Source organism: Propithecus coquereli, unplaced genomic scaffold (assembly GCF_000956105.1).
Source record: "Propithecus coquereli isolate 6110/MARCELLA unplaced genomic scaffold, Pcoq_1.0 Scaffold5, whole genome shotgun sequence".
NCBI lineage: Eukaryota > Metazoa > Chordata > Mammalia > Primates > Indriidae > Propithecus > Propithecus coquereli.
The window spans coordinates 7,569,769-7,596,780 of record NW_012150840.1 but is presented as its reverse complement, the minus strand read 5'-3'; the positions used below and the strand labels follow the sequence as shown (position 1 = coordinate 7,596,780).

The 27,012-nt window shown below is 35.6% G+C and overlaps 1 protein-coding gene across 2 annotated transcripts in view; it reads right to left on the bottom strand.

Moving 5' to 3' along the window:
* The window catches only part of GPHN (gephyrin), a 577,313-nt gene that overhangs the window by 238,102 nt on the left and 312,199 nt on the right, over window positions 1-27,012 (bottom strand). For both annotated transcript variants that reach the window (XM_012656203.1, XM_012656202.1), the window contains exons 6-8: window positions 22,124-22,190; window positions 5,852-6,124; window positions 4,406-4,513 (exon numbers count right to left, since the gene is read on the bottom strand). In XM_012656203.1, the coding sequence (XP_012511657.1) occupies window positions 4,406-4,513; window positions 5,852-6,124; window positions 22,124-22,190 (448 nt within the window). The remainder of the gene's footprint in view (window positions 1-4,405; window positions 4,514-5,851; window positions 6,125-22,123; window positions 22,191-27,012) is intronic.

Genomic DNA, 27,012 nt, shown 5'->3' with positions numbered 1-27,012 from the left:
CTCATAACAATGCAAGTAATAATTCTTATCCACAGAAACACAAATACATTTTGCCTTGAGCAGGAACAACTGATTTTTGTGCTGTGTATACTGACCAAGGTTTGTATCTATTTATAAATTCATTCCAGTTTTCATGACTGTTGATATGCCTATGTCCTTTGAATTCTTGTTTGAACTGGCATAAAAGCTTACTAGTTATATCATTAATTAAGTTAAATAAAATCTTTCATACAGATTTATATTTATATAAGTGTTATGACTTAAAAAATTATTCTTTAACATATATCATACTGTGTTCTTCAAAGTATTTTGTTTTATTGATTTACTTAAATATTTTCCTTACTCCACAGCTGCTTACAGCCTAAAGTTCTTTTGCTTGGGTCAGTAAACTTCCAGAGTAAACACTTTCTATCGTTTACAGTTCTTAGGTTCTGCAATGCATCTTACCATTTATGTATTTCACACCAACGTCCCAAAATCCCAATTCTCATTGTTGAGGAGAGTTTGTAATTACCTAGTCATCTCCTAAAACTTTACCCTTTTTCTTTTTCTCTTATACTGCTATTCTTAGAGTAGTCAAGGGTGCCCATCTTTGAACCAGACTGCCTGGACTTGAATACCAGGTCAGCCACTAGGTAGTTCTATGTTCTTAACCACTTTCATCTTCAATGTAAATGTTTAGAACAGTGGTACTCAATAAATATTATTATTAATATTGAATATGCCCAAATCCTCATGGATAAAATGAAATAATATAACCATATATATGTGCTTGTACATTCTTCAATTTTATGACCAAAACTTAATAACGTGTCTCTGGTTATTTGTAACAGTATCTTTTATTTCCAGACAAATATATAGGAGTGGCAGGTTGCTGAATCTTAGCATTTTCTCTTTCAAGTTCCAAATAAATGCTCTAGGAAGACAGATTCTTCCTAATTGCCTATGTGGATTTGACATACTGTTTTCTCCATATAGTTTACCAAGAGTAAATCACCAACTCTTCTTCTTCCCACAGCAAGCAGTAGATTTTCTTTCATCTAATGCAGCTTAGGGAACATCATTATTGTTTGGGATTTCTCCAGAAGATTTAATTTCTGTCAGTGAGATGAGATTTTATATTACGTATCTCCAAGGATATATTCCCTTTTTGTCTTAAATTCCCTCTTTGCCTGCCATTATGACTTTGATTTTTGAAACTACCAGTTGCCTTGAGACTGTAAAGCACAGTTGTCATTTTCAGATTTGAATCTAGTCTCCTTGAAAAGACCTTCACATCTATTTTGTAAACACAGAGGGGCAGGATTTATTTTCGACCTCTTCCTTCTTTATGTCACATTTTCCAACCTTCTATCCTCTTGAATCAGGTTTCTCACCCAAATATAAAACTTCGGGGAATCCTATTTGATATATTTTAGTCATTATTAGGAAGACTTTTCATCTCTTTCATGAGACAGTATATATTGAGGTTATTAGTTAAGATGCTTTTGGCTATAGACAACAGTATATCCATCTCTATCTCTAATTAGTTTTTTAGAAAAGGAAATTTATTGGCTCATGCAACTGAAAAGTCGAGAAGTACACATAGTTAAATAGGGGTTTGAGTGAGTGGTTCAAACAATGTTACCAGGACCCAATATCTCTTTTTATATCTTCTGTTTCTCAGGATTTCCTCTTTACTATTGATTCCATTATGACCGATATTCCTTTCATGGTTCCAGGATGGCAATGAACATGTGGGGTTGTATATTTCATCATTAATATCCAGTAAGAAAGAGAATCTCTGTCTCCAGTAGTTCAAATAAAACATAAGAGAAGAAAACCACTGACTCTGACTGGCTTGAGTTATTTGCTCCTTGGACTATTAATAATACCTGTGCCTAGTGAAAAAGATAATGCTGATTATACAGTATGAAGTCAACCTACCCTGGCGGTTTAGTCACTTCTACCCAAACTACATGATTAGGAAATGTGGTATACTGTTAGGTAGAAGGAATGGGAAATGTCTGCTGAAGAGGCAACTAACAAATGTCCATTACAAGAGGCATTTCTCAAGTCTCTTTTTCTTCTGAAATAGAAAGTTAATCAGTTTGGCAATAAGTATAATAGTAATCAGATCATTAGTAACTATTGAACCATTAGTATACTGATCAGGTTTCACTTTCTTGATTATAAGAAGTAGATAACTGAGTTAGGAAAGTAAAGAAGTAACAAAAAAAGCAACTCTCTAGAGAGACTGTGAACATTGCATCGCTGGAAAAATCTATTCATGTTTGTATTCTGAGCACCAAGCATAGTGTTTGGTACCTAGAAAGAATTCTGTAAATATTCAACTCTGAATTTCCAAAGGTACAAAATTTTCCCTATATATGTCATCTCTTTGCTACAAATAATAATTTCTTATGAGACACAAGGCAATTATTATTATTTCCATTTTACAGATAAGAAACTGCAGCTTAAATATTAAGTAATTTGTCCCAAATATTAAGTGGTGGAGTAAGGGCTTATATCCAGGTTTTTTGATTTTAAATTGCATGATTTTTACATTATTCCACATTGCTTCACATGCTTCAGAATGTGACTAGTTGAGGGAAATTGTGATTTTTCTTTTAAATAGGCAATCAGGTCCTCCCTTTTGAAATTTAATTTTACATTGGTAAAGTTTATAAAAACCAGCCAAATAGTATATATAGACATTTCCAAAGGACTGTTCTCACATAGGGATCTTCTGACACATTGACAACAAACCAGGTCGTTCAGAGCCAGTGGGGCTCATTAACGAAGTAAGTGACAGATAAGCATTCAAAGTTAACGTAGATTCTTTAGAAGCATCAAGAATATTAAAGGCCTTCCTTTTCATTATTTTCTGTTATCTATTTCTTCCTTTTCATTCTTTTCTATGATTGCCAGGTTTGAAGAATAAGAGCATTATACTCTTTGATATATCACTCTGATTGTAATTTGTCAAAGGAATAGCAAAAATCTGAGTCTACTCACAAAACTGAACACCTGTCAAAAAGACCAGTACTAGTTAATAAGTAGTTAATACATGAAAAAGTCTTGGGTGATGCTATATGAGAACATCCAGTTATAAGAGTTGTATAGCCATTCTCAACTAGTTCCTCCAAAGAATTAAGCCCTAATAATTAATTTTTCTTCTATAAATCTAATAATAGAATGGTATTAGTTACATACAATCCTTGGGAGAACTGAAGAGTCACTTAAATAATTTTCAGTGTAGTATCCTAAAATTTAGAATATGATGACTTAAAATCTTGGTTATGAAAATGGAAACTTCCAGGCACTTTATTTTGAAAACCAGAATGATTATTATAGTTGCTGTGGTTGCTTTATGAGATGAGAATACAAAAGACAGACAAGCACCAAGTTTGGTACATTTTGGAATATTCATAATTCATAAAACAAAGCTATATGTGGAAAATTCAAATACTAGTCATCAACTTATATTCACTAATAATTTAATAAGATTTAAATTTTCTACTAGGCCTTTGACTAACCCAAGTTTATTTTCAACCAGGTATGGCTTTGAATATAGGGTTAAAGTCTTCATCTGGTAGTATATCTCCCAAGAGGCTGCTGATGCTGTATTGTTGGTTTTTTTCTGTCCAAATTCTAGGTTTTTTTTCTTCTTCTTATTTAAAGCCACTTTATTATTTGTTTCTCTCCCCTCTCATTTCTTATCCACAATAGGGATTCAGATTGATTTTTTTTTTTTGCAGCCATAGTCCAAATTATTATTGCTAAGTGTAAATTATGAATTATACTTATCAGTTTAATCTTTTCCAATCTGGCAATGTTTGCAAACTATCATTCAGCCAGTGGCTGAACTAATATATATCCTTAAAAGTTGTTTCTGAAGATTAGGAACCACAAAATTTGTATCAAGTTTCAACTCCACAAATGGTTGTAATGAGAACACAGTGAAGAAAAAGAAAATGAGATGCAAAATTATGGGGAAAAAAAAGCAAGGTTAATAGAGATCAAATATTAGCTAGACCAATCTGTGCAGATTTTACAACTCAAAGTGATCTTCTAATGGGGTTATCTTAATTAAGCCCAGCAATTTATTTAAATATATCTGATGAAATTGCTAAAACAAAAATAAGTTCTGAGCAATAAATTTCTTTGAAGTCATGGGATAAAAGTTCATTGCCACAAACTATGGAATCTTAATGATAGCAGAATATCTTAGGCACAGGACAAACTCTATTAAATTCCTTGATGGAATAAAATCAGTGGCACTTACACTTCTATAAGAAAGCATTGCTGAAGATCCATAGGAACAGAGCAACACGTATTCTATAATATGTTATAGCCTATCCCCAAGGAGAAAAAGTAGGATGTATGTTTGCAAGATCATTAATGCAAAAGCCTCTTGTCTTACCCGTTCATCTGTACTGCCTGTTGAATGATGGGAATAATTGATGAGGCCAGGGATGGGCTGCTCACCGTGTGCCATGATAACAGCAGGACTGGTGTAGAATGGATGCTTCTAATGCACAACACATAGCAACTATGAACATAGTGACAGGAAAACATGAAACTATACAAGCAAAATGATTAAAAAGAAAGTGAAAACAAATGGAAAAATGAAATGCCAAAATTTTCCAAATGTCTAGATTTTATCTGATTTTAGACTAAAATCAGCTTAGATTTTAAAAGCTACAGGCTTTTTTCTTAAGATTGAAATTAATGGTACTACCTACTCCTTTAATTAAGAGTAAAAGAGAAAGAACACATAATAATTTTTAAATGCCCCTATTTCACCAATTAATTCCATTAAAAAAAATCACACACTACTTAAATACTTAATAGTTTTAAGTAAGTACTTAATGACCACTGAATGGATCTGGAGACAGAATCATCTGATCATCAGTGAAGGAACCACCTACCGGTTGCCTGAATGAACACTTCGAAATAATTTCTCTATGATTCTGATCTATATGTTATATTAAAAAATAACCTCACTATGCTCATAGCCAAAATATCTGGATGATTCATAAAACTCTAAATTACTTCATGTAGCAATTAAATTTTCAATCTTTATGCTATCAATCAATGAACAATCATCATTCCTAAAAATGATATGCTACTTTCTGAGATATTAAAGCATACTAGGTGGATTTTACTAGGTATGGATAATAATGTAAACTATGTTCTATGGCTTTGAGATGACCAAATTTACTCAAGTACCTCATGGTACTACATTTACTCCCAGAATTGCCCAAAGAGAATTTGTAATGCTTTTGGTATTGTACTAATAATATTTATTACTTTATTAAATTAGAAATATAGATATATTCATTTCCTCTCTACGCCACTAGAATAATTTGTGTCAAGTAATATTTGAATAAGTGGTCAGTTAAGGAAAATTCAACAATTGCTGAAAAGACTTGTCTTTTCGAAAATCTTTATTAATCTTTCCAAACTCATTTCTTGAATTATCTAAGAAGGTCTTATATCTTCAGTTTGTTATTCCTTTAAAAATTTGTGAAGTTTTGATTATATGAACATTGTATATTTAATATGTCCACAAAAATGACATCTCCAAAGAGTTCTTAAATGTCATAATGTTTATCATTGCCACCATTATTTCAGTAGGTAACAGTGTATCCTTAATGCCTCAGAGCTCAAAAAAACTTCAATGCCTTCAAGAAATCTACATCAAGAATGAAACATAATGGTGGAGTATCATAGACATCTCTGTTCTTTTTTTAGGATGTCATGAAGAGGGATTAAATTTATGGAGGGATGAGGTGGAAAGAGAGATGAAATCAGTACATTTACCTGAGGGTCCTTTAGATCTCTGAGTCTCTCTCAGCAGGCTTACCTTGGCAGCAATGGCTGCTGCAGTTATATGTGATGAGGAACTATCTTCCGTTGAAGCAACACCACTATCTTTCTTCTCTTCTTCCTCTTCCTCACATTGAACCCCTTTGTCTTCTGTCTGTTTATGGGGGCTGGTTGTGGGAGGAGGGGAAAGAGGAGGTGGAGGGGAAGGCAAATCTTCAAGTTCATCATGCACCTCCTTTACTTTTACAATGGCATCACGTAAAAGGTCAATGGCATGAGGTAGAGCTGGCAGTATGAACTGAAAGCATTCCTGTACACAAGAGGAAGAAAAAGAAATTAAGATGAAGCACTTTTCTAGTCATATAAAATGGTGGCAATCAAATTGAGTTGCGATGTTGGATCTGTATTTCCCCCATCAATCTCAAGAATAAATCATATTTAAAGCATTATCTTTACAATGTGAAATATGAAGTAAGCAAAGCATATATTATTACCGTATTCTCCATAAGAAAAGGAACTACAGTGCTATGAAAGCACACACTGCATTTGTTAAATGTAAAATTTCTACACAACTTTAGAGTTTAAAGATGCATTATGAGAAAGGTAGGAAAAGTAGGAAAGAGTTTTTACTTTTTCAGTTAGAGCAGGGCACTAGAACTAAGAACCCACATGAGGACCAGATATTTTGTTCAGACTACCATCATAAAGTATAGCTAGGCAACATTGCATAGTATGTAAAAAATAGAATTCAGCTTGTAAAGAGCACTGCATAAAAGTCAATATATTAGTAATCTGCTGCTGAGGTGCTCATTATTACCTGTAATGTATTACCAAAAGAGAACAGGCAAGAACTTAAAAGCCAGAACATAGGGCCAGATATGTTTGTGGAATAGCTGGAGGTTTTTCCCTTTTATATTTAAAGTAATATCTTAAAAGCTAAGATGTAAAGAAGTATCTTTAACATTTGTAGAGGGTTACTAGAATACCTAGGAAGATGCCTAATCTTTTGACCTTTCTTTGTATGGCTTAATAAGCTTAGTGTTTGAAGACTGTATAGTAAATAATTTAATGTTGAACAAAGAGAAGTCTACCCATTACCTTCGGCTTCTGGGAGGAGATCTCTAGGCCCTTAGAATGTCATGCATAACAGGAACATCTAGTTTGCCTGGGAACTCTGGCCACCAGGCAGTCTAACAATGTGATTTATTCATATGGCTTTGGACAACATGATATCAGTTTTGCTTCTGTAAGGAACCTGACACTAAAGGCATTAGCTTCACCTCCAGAAAGGGCTAGACTATAGGTCAGCCACACTGGCAGTATGTGATTGGGTCCCAATAAAATCTCTGGACATCAAAGGTTCAGGTGAGCATCCCCAGCTGGCAACACTCCATGTGTATGGTCACACATCAATGCCAGGAGGGTAACACATCCATGACTCCAAAAAGAGAGGACAATAGAAGTTCCTTGTTTGGTACCTCTCTTAGACTCTGCCCTATGTACTTGTTCCCTTGGTTGACATTAATCTGTATTCTTTCCCTGTAGTAAACAATAACTGTGAGTATAACAGCTTTCCAGGAGTTCTGTGAGGAGAATGAGGAGTCCTAAAACAGACTCCTCTGAATTTACAACTAATGTTAGAAGTGAGAGAAGTCTTGTGGAATACTCCAAATTTGTATGTAGCTATTTTGTGCAGTTGGCTAAAATTCTTTACAGTTGGTGTCGGAAGTGGGATTCACTAGAAAGATCCTGACTCACTGAATCACATATCTTGGGAGAGGATGAGAGGGTAAGGAATAATGAGCCTTTGATCTCTGGATAAACACAGGGTCAACCACAGTATGAAATTGCTACTGTACTGCTATCAGTTACTGGAAACAAATCCTAAGGAGTAGTCTCACTAGATGCAAAAAGAAATGTAAAATTTCAAGAAACAAGGGGGCTAGGCTTCAAGATGACTGACTAGAAATGCTGGATGCCAGTTCTCCTCAAAAAGAAGAACCAAAGTTACAAGCGAACAATCGTAACTTAAAGAGAATACCAAGGGGAGAGTGCTGGAGCATAGCCGAGAACTCAGGGGCAGAAGCTATGGCACAGAAAAAGAAGAAGGCGAGAGGCTGGCAGAGATCAGGTAGGAACCCCAAGGGATTTGGTACTGCACAGAAAAGACAGGTGGGGATGTTTTGGCTCCTCTGGCATCTGTGGCAGACTGCCAGCATATGAACTGTTGGAGAGATCCTCTATCCTCACAAAACCAAACACTGGTGTGGGTGGCGATTCGGGGTCATCTACAGGGCATTGTACCAGATTCTGAACTTGCACTGGGTCGCCTGCCTTCCCCCCAGACTTAAGTGGTGATGGCAGGTCACCATATTGAGGTCGCAGGTGTTAGGGAGACTCAGCCCTTGTTTTTTCACATTCATGGGGGCCCTCACTGATATTCCCTAGTGCCCACTTGGAGGATGGCAGCCATGCAGGGATTGCTATACCTGGCAGAGTTGCAGAGTTCCAGCGGTCTAGACCTCTGGGAGTGCTGTTCCTAAGGAAAGGAAAAGTGCAGCACTCCAAGGGAGCCACCCTGGAAACAAAGGAAAGCAGAGTACATATTTTCCTCAGTCTGAGGGCTCCCTGCTTGTGGGTGTGGAGTGGCAGTGGCACTTCCAGCAGAGACACAAAGGCTGTGCTTGGCTCTGCGTGGGAGGAGTGTAATTCCATTCCATTGGCTGAGCTGCTTTGATGCTTGGGCCCAGGTGTAAAGAACAGGGTCTTCCCCATCCTTCGCGCCACTCCTGCAGACACAGCTGTAGCTGCTTTCACTGGATGTTAGCACAGGTGCACCAAAGGATGGCCTTTCTGGGGCTGTTAGGGGCGACTATCTCCACTAGCAGTATAGTCACCAAGACAGGCTAGCATGAAAGGTGGAATCCTTCCCCATTTCTACACAGAGTGGCAATGTCTCTGCAGTAGAGAGCAGGAAATCTAGGGAGATCCAGGGAGGGAAGAGGCGGCACAAACATTTCGGCAGTGATCTGTGGGGCATGCATCTTTCACAACTTTTGGCTACATTGCAGCCTAGAGATCAACAGCAGTGTCTGACTAAATTGAGCTTCATGAGCACCAGGATGGGGAATGTGACAAGGAAATGAACTGCATTCCTGCCTGCTGAGGCTGTGGTACTAGGGCAGCCCCCCAAACCCCAACAGCGACCGCAGCCCATTTCACCAGGAGCTCCTCCACCACCCTTGTCCAGCTGGTGCTTGTGCTTGCTACTGGGGGACCCAAAGATGGGCTTGCGCAGTACAGATCTGCCTAGCTTCATCACCCCCTCCAGGCCTATACAAGGAGCTCAGGCAACTGCATTCCACAAACCAGCCCATTGCCTGTAGCAACTGAGAGACTCTCCTGATAATCAAAGATGTAGCATAAACCTGACTGCTAATGCCACAGCTGGCTCTTAATTGCAAGTGCCATCCTAGCCTGGAGGTCGAACTACACAAACCAATCCAAAATCTGTTAACACAAATGTCCAGAGGTTAGAAAGGAGATAAGCTTCTTGAGTCCTCTGTTGGCCCGTCAGGAGGCTGTAAGCCTGCTCATACACCCAATATGTTGCTACTACATCCATCATTTAAGAAAGCCACCACAATAAGGATATAGCTATTTATAACCAAGGAATTCATACAGAGCCTTTGCCACTGAAAGCACCTATGAGCAAAGCCAAATGACTCTACATAACATATCTTATAGTCACATCCTTAAGGGAAAAAAAATCCCATCCAAAGGGAAGTAAGTTCAAAAACAATAAGAGTTTCTCCAGATGTGAAGGAACCAGTGTAACAATTCTGGAAGTATGAAAAAACAGAGTATTAAGACACCTCTGAAGGATCACTGTAGCTCTCTAGCAATGGATCCTAACAAAGTTGAAACATTTGAAATGCCAGATAAAGAATTCATAATATTGATTTTAAAGAAGCTCAGTGAGATCCAAGAGAAATCTGAAAAGCAATACAAGGGAATTTGGAGCCCAATTCAGGACATGAATGAGAAAATCACTAAATGTATATATATATATATATATATATAGATGGATAGATAGATAGATAGATACACACACACACACACAGCAAACAACTACTGGAAATGAAAAATTCATTGATGAAATTACAAAATACAACTGAAAGCTTCAACAACAGACTACACCAAGCAGAAGAAAGAATCTCATAACTTTAAGACAGGTCTTTAGAATTGATCCAGTCAGATAAAAGTATAGAAAAAAGAATTAAAAAATGAACAAAGCCTCTGAGAAGCATGGGATTAGGTTAAATGTCTAAATCTATGAATCATAGGTATTACCAGAGGAGGAAAAAAAGCAAAAAGTTTGAAAAATCTATTTGAGGAAATATTTAAAAAGAAAAAAAAAAAAAAAAACTTCCCTAGTCTTCCAGAGATTTAGACATCCTGATAAAATAGGCTCAGAGAACTTCATGGAAATACACTGCAAGGATGACTTCATCAAGACATATAGTCATTAGACTTTCTAAAGTCAACAGGAAGCAAATAATCCTAAAATCAGTGAGAGAAAAGCGTCTAGTCACCTATAAAGGAAATCCCATCAGACTGACAGTGGACTCCTCAGTAGAAACCACACAAGCCAGAAGAGACTGGGGTCTTATTTTCAGGATTCTTAAAGAAAAAAAACTGCCAACACCAAATTTTGTATCTAGCTAGAATAAGCTTCGTAAGTCACAGAGATATAAAATCTTTCAAAGACAAGCAAACGCTGAGAGAATTAGTCACCACTAGACTGGTCGGCCTAAAAGAAAATGCTCAAGATTATTCTAAATGTGGAAATGAAAGGTCAATACTCACCATTATCAAAATACATTAGAGTATAAAGTACACAAGTCTTATAAAACAATTATACAAATGAGGCTACAAAGCAACTAGATAACAACATTATGGCAGGAACAAAACCTCGCATATCAATAATAAACTTGAATATAAATGGATTAAATGCCTCACTTAAGAGATATAGATTGAAGGAATGGTCAAAAATAAAAAGCATAGCACAATGATATGCTGCCTACAAGAAACCCACCTTATATTAAACACACTTATAAACTAAAGGTAAAGGGGAGGAAAAAAATATTCAACACAAATGGAAACCAAAAGCCAGCACAGAATGCTATATTTGTATTAGATAAAATAGACTTTAAACCAACAACAGTTAAAAGAGACAAAGAAGGTTATTATACAATGATAAAGAGACCAATTAAACAAGAAGATGTAGCAATCCTAAATACATATGCACTGAACACGAAATCACCAGGATTTACAAAACAAATATTAGTAGACCTCGGAAAAGAGATACAACAACACAAAAATAGTGGGGGAGTTTAACACCTTACTGACAGCAGTAGACAGATTATCAAAACAGAAAATCAACAAAGAAACATTGGACTTAAATTGGACTTTAGACCAAATGGACTTCACAGACATTTACAGAACATTCTACTCAACGACTGCAGAATTTATGTTCTTCTCATCAGCACAAGTAACATTCTCCAAGACAGAACATATATGTTAGGCCATAAACAAGTCTCAATAAATTTTAGAAAACTGAAATCATATCAAGTATCTTCTAAGATTACAGTGAAATAAAACTAGAAATCAATTCCAACAGGAACTCCAGAAACTATACAAATATGTGGAAATTAAACAACCTGCTCCAGAACGATCTTTGGGTCAATGATGAAATTAAGATGGAAATCAAAAATGATAAAAGGGGAGACAAAGCATACAAAACCTCTGGGATACAGTGAAAGCTGTGGTAAGAGAGAATTTATAGTGTTAAAAGCTTACATCGAAAAATAGAAAGATTACAAACTGACGATGTAATATCACACCTCAAGGAACTAGAAAACCAAGAATAAACCAAATCCAAAGCTGGCAGAAGAAAAGAAATAATGTCAGAGCTGAACTAAATGAAATTGAGACCAAAAAACAAACCAAAACAAAAAATACAAAGGATCAGTGAAACAAGAAGTTGGTTCTTTGAAAAGATAAACAAAATTGATAAACCATTAGCTAGACTTACAAAAAAAAAAAAAGAGAGAGAAGATTCAAATAAACACCATCAGCAATGAAAAGGAAGACATTACAACTGATTCCACAATGATACAAAAGATCATCAGAGACTACCAGAGACTACTATGAACAATTCTGTGCTCACAAACTAGAAAACCTAGAGAAAATGGACAAATTCCTGGAAACATACAACCTTCTAAGATTGAACCACAAAGAGACATATCCTGGACAGACCAATAATAATGAGTAGTGAGATTGAGTCAGTAATAAAAAAAATCTCCCTACTAAAAACAGCACAGGACCAGATGGATTCACAGCTGAATTCTACCAGACATACAAAGAACTGGTACCCATCCTTCTGAAACTATTTGTAAAAATCTGAGGAGGAGAGAACCCTCCCTGATTCATTTGACATAGCCAGTATCACTCTGATACCAAAGCCAGGCAAAGGACACAAGAAAAAAAGAAAACTACAGATCAATATCCTTGATGAACATACATGCAAAAATCCTAAACAAAATACTAGCAAACTGAATCAAACAGCAAATCACAAAGTTAGCACACCACAATCAAGTGGGTTTATCCCAAGAAAGCAAGAATGGTTTGACATATGCAAATCAATAAACGTGATCTACCACATAAACAGAATTAAAAACAAAAATCATATGATAATCTCAACAGATAAAAAAAAATAAATAAAATTCAACATCCCTTCATGATAAAAAAAACTCTCAAAACTAGGCATAGAAGAAACATATCACAATATAATAAAAGCCATATATGACAAACCCACAGCCAACATCATACTGAATGGGGAAAAGTTGAAAGCATTCTCCCTAAGAAATGGAACAAGATAAGAATATCCACTTTCACCACTTCTAGTCAACATAGTATTGTAAGTCCCAGCCAAGCAATTAGGCAAGAGAAAGAAATAAAAGGTATCCAAAAGGAAACGAGTCAAATTACCTCTGTCTGCCAATGATATGATCATATATCTAAAAAACCTAAAAGACTCCTCCAGAAATCTCCTAGACTTGACAAATGAATTCAGTAAAATTTCAGGATACAAAATCAATGTACAAAAATCAGTAGCACTGCTACACCACAATAATGATGAAGTTAAGAACCAAATCAAGAAGTCAATTCCACTTAAAATAGCTATAAAAAATGATATGCCTAGAAATATATTTAACCAACGAGGTAAAAACTCTTAGATTCAATAAATGAATTCAGTAAAATTTCAGGATATAAAATCAACGTACAGAAATCAGTAGCATTTCTGGCCGGGTGTGGTGGCTCACGCCTATAATCCTAGCACTCTGGGAGGCCAAGGCGGGAGGATCGCTAGAGGTCAGGAGTTTGAGACCAGCCTGAGCAAGAGCGAGACCCCATCTCTACTAAAAATAGAAAGAAATTAGCTGGACAACTAAAAACATATAGGAAAAAAAATTAGCTGGGCATCGTGGCGCATGCCTGTAGGAGGCTGAGGCAGAAGGATCGCTTGAGCCTATGAGTTTGAGGTTGCTGTGAGCTAAGCTGATGCCATGGCACTCTAGCCTGGGCAACAGAGTGAGACTCTGTCTCAAAAAAAAAAAAATGAAAAAAGAAATCAGTAGCATTTCTATACACCAATAATGATCTAGCTGAGAGCCAAATCAAGAGGGCAATCCCACTTACAATAGTTGCCAAAAACAAAAAACAAACAACCCCCCCCCAAACCTAGGAATGTATTTAATTGAGGACATGAAAGATCTCTGCAAGGAAAACCACAAAACACAGATGAAATAAATTGTACATGACACAAACAAAGGGAAAAACATTCCATACTTTTGGATTGGAAGAATCAGTATCATTAAAATGACTATACTTACCTAAACAATCTATGGATTCAATCCAATTCTCATAAAAATACCAATGTTATTTTTCACAGAATTAGAAAAAAAACCCCAAACTTCATATGAAATCAAAAAAAAGAGCCCAAATAGCCAAAGCAATCTTAAGCAAAAAGAACAAAGCTGGTGGTATCCCATTATCTGATTTCAAATCATACTAGAAGGCTACAATAACCAAAAGAGCATGATATTTGTATAAAAACAGACAAATGGAATAGAAGACAGAACTCAGAAATAAATCCACATGCTTACAGCCAATGGATCTTCAACGAAGTCAACAAAAACATACACTGGGGAAAGGATACCTTATTCAATAAATGGTGATGGGAAAACTGGGTAGTCACAAGCACAAGAATGAATCTGGACCCCTATCTCTCACCATATGCAAAAATTAACTTAAGATGGATTAAATACTTAAATGTAAGGCCTGAAACTGTAACAATTCTAGAAGAAAATCTAGGAAAAACTCTCTGTACATTGGGCTAGGCAAAAAATGCATAACTAAGACCTCAAAAGCAAATGTAACTAAAATAAAAATAGACAAATGAGACTTAATTAAACTAAAAATTTCTGCACAGAAAAGGAAATAATCAACAGAGTAAACAGATAACCTATGGAATGAGAGAAAATATTTGCAAACTATGCATTTGACAAAGGACAATTATCCAGAATCTATAAGAAACTCAGACAACTAAACAAAATGCCCACACATAACTCTATTAAAAAGTGGGCAAAGCACATGAACAGACATTTTTTAAATGAAGACATCCAAATGGCCAAGAAGAATATGAAAAAATGTTCAACATCACTAACCAGAGAAATACAAGTTAAAAGTACAATGAGATCCCTTGTTAACACAGTCAGAATGTCCATTATTAAAAAGTCAAAAACACACATATGCATGCACGTGCACACACACACACCCACACACACACACACACACACACCATGGAATACTACTCAGCCATAAAAAAGAATGAAATCATGTCTTTTGCAGTAACATGGATGGAACGGGAGACCATTATCTTAAGTGAAATAAATCAGAAGCTCAAATACACATGTTCTCACTTATAAGTAGGAGCTAAAAAAATGGGTATACATAGACAAAGAGAGTGGAATAATAAATAATGGAAGCTTGGAAGGATGAGACAGTAGGAGGGTGGTAAGAAATGAAAAATTACTTAATGGGTACAATGTATACTATCTGGGTGATGGTTACACTAAAAGTTCAGATTTCACAATTACATACTATATCCATGTAACAATATTGTACTCGTACTTCCTAAATCTATTAAAAAAAAATAAGATAAAGCAAAAATTACAACACTGAATAAAAGAGAAACTAGGTAAATATATAATCTTTTGGTTATTTTTATCTATATTAGTTAAATGAAAGTAAGGGAGAATGTTAGGGTGGATTATAAGGTTGGGGTCAACCTTGGATTCCACATGGCCTGATGTATAGCTGCTCGTCTTAGAGTCACTTATGAAATAAAAAATAGTTATGTTGAAACAATACACAACGAATAAAATTAGAGTTATTCCTAAGAAAATAGGGAAAGAAAATGGGGAAATTCAAGAGAATTATCCCAGCAGGATAGAAATATTTCAATGGTTATTAAAAAAATAAATGAATATAGTGAACAATGAAGGGGGCAAAACAAAGGTCTTACTCTAGCACTGTCATAGGTTGTGTGAAAAGACGGGAGCCCTTGCTGGTCTCCTAACATTGACTGTTGAAGAGTCCTAAACAAATGTTCTCTATTTAGTTTGGAGGAAATTTGAAAGCTAGAAAGCAAAGATGACTATAAGAAACCTGACCTTGAATTGCCTGAGGTGATTTTCCCAAAAGTTAATCAAGATTAGGACTGAGAAAATGGTCTCAGTCCCTTCGCCCAACCTAGGGCAGGAGATCTAAGGCCATATGCACATTAATAGGTAAAATGGTCAGGGAATGGAGAAAAGAGTTTTCTGGGACTCTTTGACATGGAAGTCAACTGTGACTCTAAAATCTGCTGAAGTCCCATTTTGGGGTATAGTTAGTTTGGGAGGAAATAATAATGCAATAGTTGATGGCATTAAGGTGAACGTTTAAATGAAAATTAGAATATTTAAATACTGAACTTTATGTGAAGTCATTACGTTCCCTTTACCTAAATATATTATGAGGATGTATATTGTGTTTGAATGGGAAATGCTTCCCTTATCTAGCATTGTAAAACAGAAGGCATGTAAATCACCCTTTCACCAATATTTACTGGACATGCTAAATCGGAACAAATAAGATTGCCTGAGCCCACACAAACCATTAATTTGCTATAGAGTAGCCCTGTATGGAGTACAGATTGGGGCTTAAGGCAAAAACCTGGGAGTGCTACCCAGCGACAACTGCTGGAATTTTGGACCAGAAAATTTCCATTTGAGAGATAATTACTAGCTTGCCACTGATCTTTAATTGAGACTGCCCCTATGACTGGAGGAAATAATCTTGAAACCTGCAATTCCTATAGTGTCTTAAGTAATGTCAGGGAAATGCTCTAAAGGGGAGGGCAGTGCACAGAAGAGTTCTATAATTAAATGGAAATAGTGTACACAGGATCGTACTACAAGGGGAATACAAGGAAGTACTCACAAGCAGGTAGCCTCTTTTCCATAGAGATGAATGTATAACCACCTCAGGAGCTGCTGGATCCTATGGCACTCGGGCCACTTAGGTAGTGCCCAATAAACAGCTCTTTATTGACCACGAAAGAGCTGGCCAGTTTACAGAGGGCAATTCCAAAGTAAACAGATAGTGTTCTGTTTGGAAGGTTGCTACTCTCATGGAAGAAGGTAAAAACAAATCAAGTTGATTAGCTGAACTGCAGCTTTCGCCAGTGTTTAGGTTTTTACCAACTCATAAGTAGTGTTCAATGGTCCTGCCATATGGTCAGGCAGAAGCACAATGGAAAACTGATCTATCAAAGAGATGCGTGTATGGTGCATGGCCCTGTGAAAATCACTCTGGGAATTTAAGGGGTGCATTAAAATAGGATATGTCAATGTTCATCAGAAGAACTCTTTTATAGATTTGGAATTTGATTAGAACCAGGGAGCAGACATCCCAATGTACTTGCTTGATGTGGCCACCTGAGCTCATGAGATGAGTGGACACTGGAGGGCTACAGCAATGCAAAGATGGACTGAATCTAGATCAGGGGTGGGGAACCTGTGGCCTTCTGGATCCTTAAATGCAGCCTTTCCACTGAATCCAAATTTTACAGAACAAATCCGTTTATTTGTATTAATATATTTTTATTCATCTTTTATATTTTTATTTTTAAAATGAACATATTTAAAATGCCAAAGAATAAAGTAAGTTTCAATGAAATAATCCTCCCAGATTGACTGGCACAATTAGAACATTAATAAGCCATAAGGGCTAAATTGATGGTTTACAACGCTCATGATTTATTTAACAGTTCTAACTTCCTCTTCTGACTGGTGTCACTACCACATGAGGCTGGTTGTTGAGAATTTTGGGGGGTCAAGTATACCAGTCTGTTATCAGCTTTTGACAGTGGTGCTCTGTGCTTCTGTTTGAAGTGGACTTTGTAAAGAGTTGCACAGCTCAACAGTATTTTTCAATTCTGTCTGCTTAATAGCCCATCATGTCAAAGAAGAGAAAGCCGAAGGAAGAAAACAGATTTTTAAACGAGGATTGGGAATTGCAATATTGTTTCTGCTTAAAGAGAAGATGATTTCCTTGCTCTATCATACTACAAAATCGATATTAAAGAAATCCAGTGCCCATCAGCATTATAACACTCACAAGGACCACAAATATTTTAAATGAGAGGGAGAGGTGCAAAAGGTTGTACTACAGAAATTAAATGATGAAAAGCAAAAGACAATTCTTTCAAGCAGTAATAAGGCCCAGAAATAATGCCACCAAGGCAACTTATAAAGTAACTTATATACTCAGGGAAAAAAGGGAAGCCATTCAGTGATGTAGATGCATTGTTGAAGTTGTAGGGTGCTTAGACCCGATAACATTTCAAAGTACAAACAACTGCCTCTTTCAAGGAGAACCATAACTGTTCGGGAGCATGCATTAGCCTTCAACTTAACAGAACAACTTCATGTAATACTTCAAAAGGAAAATATATATTATTCAATTGCTTTAGATGAATCGACTGATACTACTGACTCGGTGCAAGTTTTATACTTCATTCAGGTCAATAACAGATTTTCTTTGTATGAAGAGTTACTCGCTTTGTGCACTCTTGCAAACAGAACATGGGGAATAGATACCTTCAACAACTTTCAAGATAAATGTTTTGAAGTTGGACTGAATTTGGTAAATTTAGCAAGGGTATGTACAGACAGGGCACCTTACGTGACAGGAAAACATGAAGGGTTTATTATACAGATAAAGTATTAACAGATCCAGATGCTCTCATTTTTTTTCATTGTATCTTGCCTTGCATCAGCAAAATATCTGTACTAAAACTAGTATTTTAAGTGACACTTTGCAACAAGTTATAAGTATTATTAACTATATTTCTGCAAATGCAACACAGCATCACCAGTTTCATAACATGCTAAAGTTGAACGACGAGGTATTCAGTGTGGATTTGCCTTATCATTCTGAAGGGCATTGGCTATTGCAGGGACAGGTGTTAGCCAAAATTTTATCTTTGCAAGAACAGATAGTTAAACTTTATGAAGAAGAGAATCAGCAATGGGAATTATTGAAAGAAGATTTCTATAGGAAAGCAGGATTTCTGTGTGATATCATGTCAAATCAAAATGACTTGAATATTTCTTTGCAAGGTAAAACTAAGTCTATATATGATATGTGGCAAAAAATCCAAGCATTTTGAAAAAAGCTATCTTTTTTCAAAACACTTCTTCTTTAAAAGGAAATTTCAGATGAACTTTTTCCCCAGGTAGCAAAGGTCATTGATGAGCAGGACGATATATGCGAATCATTTGAAGATACGCAGCTGTAACAGACCTACTAGTTGGAGAATACAATGAAACTGACTTTGAGAATCATGACATCACACTCAAATTAGCATTTCAGCCTCACCTAGTTGATATCACCAAGGCACCTAAAGAGCTACAGATGGAATTGATTGAGCTCTCAGTAGATGACATTTTAAAGTCATTGTTTGATGCTAAGAAAAATCCAACTGAAATATGGAAAAATGCAGTAGAATACCTAAGCCCCAAAAATACTTTCTTTCTTTTCAACCACTTATTGTTGTCAATCTACATTCCCCTACCTAACCCAAATCAAGGCGTCCTTAAGGTCACAAATGACTGATACCAGTCTAGAGGTACAACTGAAACTGTGGACCTCCATGTTGCAACCAAATAATAAAATACTTTCCAAGAAAAAGCAGACACAGCAAAGTCATCAAAAGGTTACTTAACTTTAAAATTAACAAATAGTTAATTTTGTTTTTTGAAATTATTAAGTACATAATAGTTAGATTTTTACAAAATAATGTACATTTTCAAGTGTATCTAATTGAAGTTTCTTGAATGCGGTATTATTTGATTATAGCTAAACTAATGGAGCCATTCAACATGAAACATCCCTGATCTAGGTATTTCCTTTTTCACCCTCTGAGGCACATAATGCTGACATTAACTGTTCTGTCTGCCAACAAGACAGACAAAGGCTGTATAGGGTTATGGAGCAGCTTCCAAAGAGGGAAGGCCCTACACATAGCTGGCAAGTTGGACTGATACTGAGCTCCTAGTGGGTCCTAACAGGAACAGACATTTACTCTGGATTGGGTTTTGTTCACCCAGTAGTAGATGCAAATGCTTAGAGTATATAAAAGGACCAGAAAAGAGCCAGGGGTGGGGAACCTGTGGCCTTGGGGCCACATGTGGCTTTCTGGATCCTTGAGTGTGGCCTTTTGACTGAACCCAAATTTTGCAGAACAAATCCTTTTAATAAATTAATAGCATTTCTAAGGAACACATTTGCATCCTCAGAGTAATAATTTGATAGAGAATGGAACAGATAATTGAAACATTTGTTGTCTGAAGTAGAGGAGACAAAGGCACAAAGGACTGGCTTACATGTCTTCATGAGTGTGTGAACATGTTCAACATGGTGGTAGGGGGGAGCAAGGTCACCAATAGATAGATTCCTTCACTTTTTCAGGAAAGAAGAGGTTGGGGAAGGATGTTGTTTTTTGTTTTTTTTTTTTTATTTGAGACAGAGTCTCACTCTGTTGCCCAGGGTAGAGTAGAGTGGCGTCATTGTGGCTCACGTGAACCTCAAACTCCTGGGCTCGAATGATCCTCCTGCCTCAGCTTCCTGAGTAGCTGAGAATACAGGTGTGTGCCACATCACCAGGCTAATTTTTCTATTTTTAGTAGAGATGGGGTCTTGCTCTTGCTCAGGCTGGTCTCGAACTCCTGAACTCAAGCAATCCTCCTGCCTCAGCCTCCCAGAGTGCTAGGATTACAAGGATGCTGGTTTTAATATACTTTTTTGTCCCCACATCACATAAACTTTCTTTTTTTTTCTTTACCTGATGTAGTGGTCTCAGGACCAAGGCTGCAGCTGTGGGGACCAGAAGCAGAGATGATTCCTAAGCAAGAAACTGTAATTATAGCTTCAAACTTTTATGTCAGAAAGCCTAAGGCCCTGATAGGTTAGATTTTGCCTTCATTCCATCTGGCCAAATTAGAGTTGACTATGAACGTAGTTATATTGCCTAATGGGTTAAGATAGTCTATGAGTTTTTTACCTATGTAACACTAACCTGTATAAATAGGAATAGACTGGGCAGGAGGAACTTGTTAAACTACTATTAGGGATAGTAATCTTGGCCAGCATAGTGGTTGAACCTCACATCCTTTTCAAAGGTGGAAAAGTTTGGGTATAAGTGGAGAGAAGAAGGAACAGTGGCTGAGGATAAAGGAATGAATGAACACGTTATACAATGAGGGAAATAATATTACACTGGTGTCTCAAAAGAGGTCCAGAACAAGACATGACATTGTTTCTTAGCTCAACTATAACAGACACTTGAAAGGGTAAAGTCATACGTTGCTGAAACCACTCCCGCCTTTGGAAACTGACATGCCTGCAAACCTGAGTGGCACCACTCTGGGAAACATTTTGGTCATATGATATGATGATGAAAGAGCTAATTGCCAATGTCTGAGAGGGACTCTAATAATGTGCCAGCATTTTTTGACTGTTATTTTTAGGGTATGGTATTGGGAAATTGAGTTAAAGCCACCTGAGGATGTAACACCAAAGGAAAAGGACTGGCCTGAGGAAGAACTGGATTAGTTAACCATCAGTTAATTTCTATGGTATATAATTCTGTACAAATATATCATATGGTACAAATAGTGATAGATAAAGAAATTAGTAAATTAGTACAAAACTATTAAAATGAAAATGTATGTAATGGCTTTAGAGGATAGATTAGCTGTTTCTCTAAATCTATCTGTACCCTATACTGCCTTCTCCAAATCTTAGGCATATTCACACTCATACTATTGCTGTGTCTGTCATATAAATGCTGTAATAAATACAGATCCTCAGACAAACATGATTGTTTTGCTATACAAAATCCTTGGCCACAGGCCAGGGGGTAGCTTGTGTAGTGAAGAATTAATATTTCCAAAAAAGAGTTTACCTTTGCCCTCAGCTACTAGGATGTGATCTTTAGGCCCTAAGAATGTCATGCTTGATAGGAGTATCTTTGTTTGCCTGAGGCTTTTGGCCACCACACAGTCTAAAAATGTGATTTATAATGGAGAATTTGGGCCACATGATTTCAGTTTTGCCTCTGGAAGGTATTGCAGACTAAAGGTATCAGTACAACCTCTGGGAAGGGTTAAGGACTAAAGGTCAGGCACCTGGCCAGTATGTAATGAGCTCCGAAAAGACTCTGGACACCAAAAGCTCAGGGGAGCTTCTCCGATTGCCAGTATTTCAAGTATATTATCATACATCAATGCCAGGAGAGTAATGCATGCATGACTCCACAGGGAGAAGACAACAGAAACTCTGGGGTTGATACTTCTCCTGAACTTTGTCTTATGCACTTCTTCCCTTGGGTGATTTTAATCTGTATCCTTTCCCTGTAAGAAACCATAACAGTGAGTATAATAGCGTTCAGTGAGTTCTGTGAGTTTTTCTAGTGAATTATTGAACCTGAGGGTGATTTGGGGAATCCTGTAAACTTGCAATTGGTGTCAGAAGAGAGAATAGTTTGTGGAGCGCTCCAACTCTTTGGTTGGCTAACTCTCACAGTTGGCCAAGAGTCCTTACTCTATACCATGTAAATGTCAAGATGGCTTACCTGAGATCCTTTCTTGCTACCTGGTAGGTTGATTATGAGAGTTTTCCCTCTGATTCCACATACAGGCCTGAAAGAAAAGAGCAAGTAGATGAATGTTGAATTGCAATGAATGTTTGGTTTAAATACATTCAACAACAAAGAGCAATCATTTTACTTTACATGTGAACAACTGTTTTAGGAATAAAATTGTTACAGTAAGAGATTCATCAATTGCTATATAAATTAGGCACTCTGGCTGAAGTTTTTGTAATAATGGTTAGTGTGGTGGATTGGAAAAATGCACTGAATGTGGACTCAGAAAAAATTAGCCACTTTTAAGCAATATGACCATGGCCAAATTACTTTTTTTGTCTAACTTCAGCTCCTTCATATTTTATACAGTTGTAAGATTTCAATGAGATAGATAAAAAACAGTTGAGTGTAGTAATATTTATGTTCAAAAGTCTAACACATAAAGCACTCTAGAGTTGAATAAGACTTAAGACTTGAGCTCTTGCTTCTCAGGAAGTCTATCAGTTTTAAAGTAAAACAAGGTTTTTCAGAAATGGATAGCAGTGGGGAAGACGTCGGAGAGATCAATAGTTATTATATAATAGACCCATTGACAATCACAGACATTTCAAGCTAGAAAGGTCTTTCAGAGATAATTACCAATTTCCAGGCCACATTTAAACTGGTTAGATAATAAACATAAAACAATGGGAAAGCACTGGAAGAACAGAATCAAGAATCAAAGGCCTGAATGTTCATATGACAGTTTGACTTATGTGTCACTAACTGGCTGTGTTACTTTGATTTGCTAACATTACCTCATTTTCATCATTTGAAAACAAAGAGATTTTTATGCTATTTCTAAAATTTCACAACTAAGACATTTACAGTTATGTAAGAATATATTTTCAAAAACTTCTTATGATTGAATTTATTCTTTAACCACTCTCATTCTCTGAAATAACAAAACCATCTTCTATTTCATTATTTTTTATACTTGCCCTATTTACAATCTGAAAGAGAAGAGTTGATAGCTATTTATTTAAAACTATCCATATATCTGAAAATGATTACTTAATCATCCATTGGCTGCCTTTTTACTGGAATAACTATTCATGGTTTCATTAAAAAATTAAGGCTACTTTCTAATTTTTAATCTTAACAATATTTCTTCAAAATCTGGTTTACTTCTGTCAGTCAGAATTAGATAAAATACTCTAATTAGTGCCAAAATAGCATTGGGTAATTATATAGTTCCCAATATGCTCCTATTTACTTAGGAATTTTGTCTTTCTCAGCTAAAATGCTACATCGTACCTTGTTGTCAATTTTATAGCTAATTGATTATAATATCACCAGCAATATGATTAGAATGTCATCAATTTTAAGGTCTTCTAGTTTCATATGACAAATCTGGCAATTTGTTGAACAAATCTAGAATTTTAACTAAGAGTATAATACTCCCTCACAGACTACAAGAGTAATTGTATCAGGAAGTTTGTTACACATTTCCTCCTAAAAATTAGAAATAAGTCTCATAACAATTTTTGCATGTTATCCTCCCAAAATTTCTGTTAAGGAAAGATAAATACATTAATCTACAAAATATGGAAAAATAATGTGAGGTACAAAGAATTTGATTGATACATGCCCCTAGGATTTTGTAATTTTACACAGTAAGTTCATTTCATCTTGTATTTATATAGTTTCCTTTTCTAAGTATAATGTCCATGAATTTATCCTTATTGACAATAATGTTGTTTCTCTACATATTTTTAAGTTATCAAGTATTATGGAATTTTTCCAAGAAAATTATAACTCCCTCTACCACAAGGTTAGTGGCAAATGAAAACTTAGTTGATCCTTTTTATTCCAACTTTTTGGTCATCAAGCACAGGCCTGTTATATCTCTAGTATTAAAAACAGTTGATCTGCTCTAGGTTGATACCCTAGTAGCAGTGCTAATAAAACCCATAGGTACAATATTGAGACCAATTTCTTTGTATATGTGTGTGTATGTATGTATGTGTATCTGTGTGTGTGTGTGTGATATAATTAAAAAATTTTGCTATATAGTTGGGAAAGAGTATATCTGCTATTCTCCCTCAATTTCTTTGGCCTTTTGCTAAAAATTAGATTGGACACGTTTTATTCTTTGCCAATTCCCTGATGTCTTTGAAGCATTTACAAATTAATTTTGAGATGTACTTTTTCATGTATAGAATGTCCAGAGTCATTGTAGGAAGAAAGTACTCCCCTCTATATAATACTTCATGGTTAATAAAGTATTTTTACAAAAACTGTCTCATTTAATAATTAAAAAAATAGAAGTATCATAGTCTTAGCATATTCTGATATGTATTAAACAACTAAAGATCTGTATTACGTATTATAGGATAAATGCGACCTAAATCCTTAAGGAGTTTACAAATGCAATATAATACATTAAAGCTTGGAAAAAAATAACTACAACACAAGAGAGTAAGTGACAACACACATTGTTATTAACATAAAGTGCCATCTGTTCAAAATAAAAGCAGTTTATTTTTAGGCAAGGGCATGAGGTTAAGACTTTATAGAAAAGGTAGCATTTGAGTGGCTGTATAAAGGAAAATATTTCAACAGGTAAGAAAGGGTAGGGCAAAGGGCAAGAAACAGAAGACAGTTTAGGTGGGGGAGGGGAATAATGCAAAAGCACAGAGAGAAAAAAGCACCAAATGCATTTTGACTATATTGGGGTTTTTCACCTGTCGAGAGCATACTCTACTTATAGAGGAGTAATGTGAGATAAGAAGTACCAGCGGGAAGATGTTATAATATAATCTGATAGATTGGTAGTTTTCAAAGTGTGATTTCTGAACCAACAATACATACATCATTTAGGATCTTGTTAGAAATGCAAAATCTCCCCCTCGTCTCTGCTGCTGATCTACTAGATAAGAAACTATGAGGGTGAGATCAATCTATATCTTAACAAACCCTATTGATGATTCTGATCCATTGTAAAGTTTGAGAACTGCTGTGACACACTGTGCTTGAATTTTGGTATTACTATTTACTATCAGTGTAGTCTAGCTTAATTACTAAACCTCTCTAATCCTTAATTTTCAAAACCTTGGTTGCAGAAAAGATTAACATAATCTTTGAAATATAATGTATAGTACAGTGCCTAGTAATAGGTCACAGTAAATATTTGGCCTGTCTTTCCATAAAAAATACATTGGGATTAGACAGCGGAAATCATGAATTCACCTGTAAGATGCCAGAATGTATTCTTAAGGCATTGGGGACTATTCATGGATTCTACTCAATATTACTGAGCACTATTTCTGGAATAATAATAGTCTAAGATGAACTGAAATGGGATGATACCAGATATAAAGAAAAGAAAGTCTTATAATAGAAAACACTATATATAAATTGAATGATTTTTGGTTTACATTCTGTGATGTATCTGTTTCAGTATGTTCTACAGTGCCTTGTTTTTATTTTATATGTTTATATATAAAATATATTTTAAATAAATATAATAAATATAGAGTAAGCAAAAATGCTATGGGAACAATAGGAAGGCCATTTTCATCTTAGGTAAGGGAGGTGGTTAGGGAAGGCATCTAAAAGGAAGGAAAATCTAAGCTGCTACCTGAAGAACTAGTAGGTGTTTCAGAAGTAGAGAGCAAAGGAAGAACATTCCAGGCAGAAGAAATGGCATGTATAAAGGACTCAGAAGCTAGCAAGAGAATCTGATGTGTGTGGGTGGAAAATGATACCAAAAAGACAGTAGAGACAAATTATATAGGCCCTGGAAAGCAATACTAAAGCATTCAGTCTTTATCCATAGACTTTATATGGAAAGTTTTTCCACTTTATGCGGAAAATGAGATTTCACTAAAGAATTCTGAACAGAGGAATAACATACTGATATTTGTATTTTCAAAAGATATTTCTGGCTACAATTTGAAAAATTGATTGGAGAGCTGCAAGACAGGAAGCAAGGAATACAGTTAAGAGAATGTTGAAATAACATGACAGGTGAAATTAGGGTGTTTGCAAAGGTGAAGTGGACAGGTTACAGTTAAGTATATTCTGACCTATAGAGAATATAATGTGACAGTCACCTTTTTGTTCTAAAATATTTTTAAAAGAAATTTTAATACAAAAAGAATAATTTTTAAAAACAGGACATATTTGGATGAAACTGAGTATAGTATAGCTTTATACTAGAAGTTCAATAATCTATGTTATACTTGATCACAATAGGCATGGGAATATAAAAATATGAAAGATATTGCTTCCCTTAACAAAATTTTTATTAAATATTAAATACACAAAAATTTATAACACATGTATACAATATAGGCAATAACAATAAAAAACTCACTGATGTACCTACCATCTAGGTGAAAAAACAGACCATTATTGATACCTTCAAAGACTGCTGTGTGCCTTGTCCTGATGTCAAGAAAACTATTATTTATCTCAAAATTATCATTCTCTTATTTATTTTTTTAACAGCTGTTAAGATATAATTCATATACCATACAATTTACCCACTTAAAGTGTACAACTCAATGGTTTTTAAAGTATATTCTCAGAGTCGTGCAACCATCACCATAATGATCAATTTTAGAACATTTTCATTAACCCCCACAAAAAAATCCCATGCCCATTAGCAGTAACTCCAGATTTTCTCCCAATCACTAATTACTTTCTGTCTCTATAGATTTGCCTGTTCTTGACATTTCATATAAATGAAATCATATAACATGTAACCTTTTGTGACTGGCTTTTTTTATTTTACATACTGTTTTCAAGGTTCATCCATATATCAATTGTTTACCTACTTTTAAAAAAATACTTTTTCACATACGTTTATCTAAATATATTGTTCAGTTTGG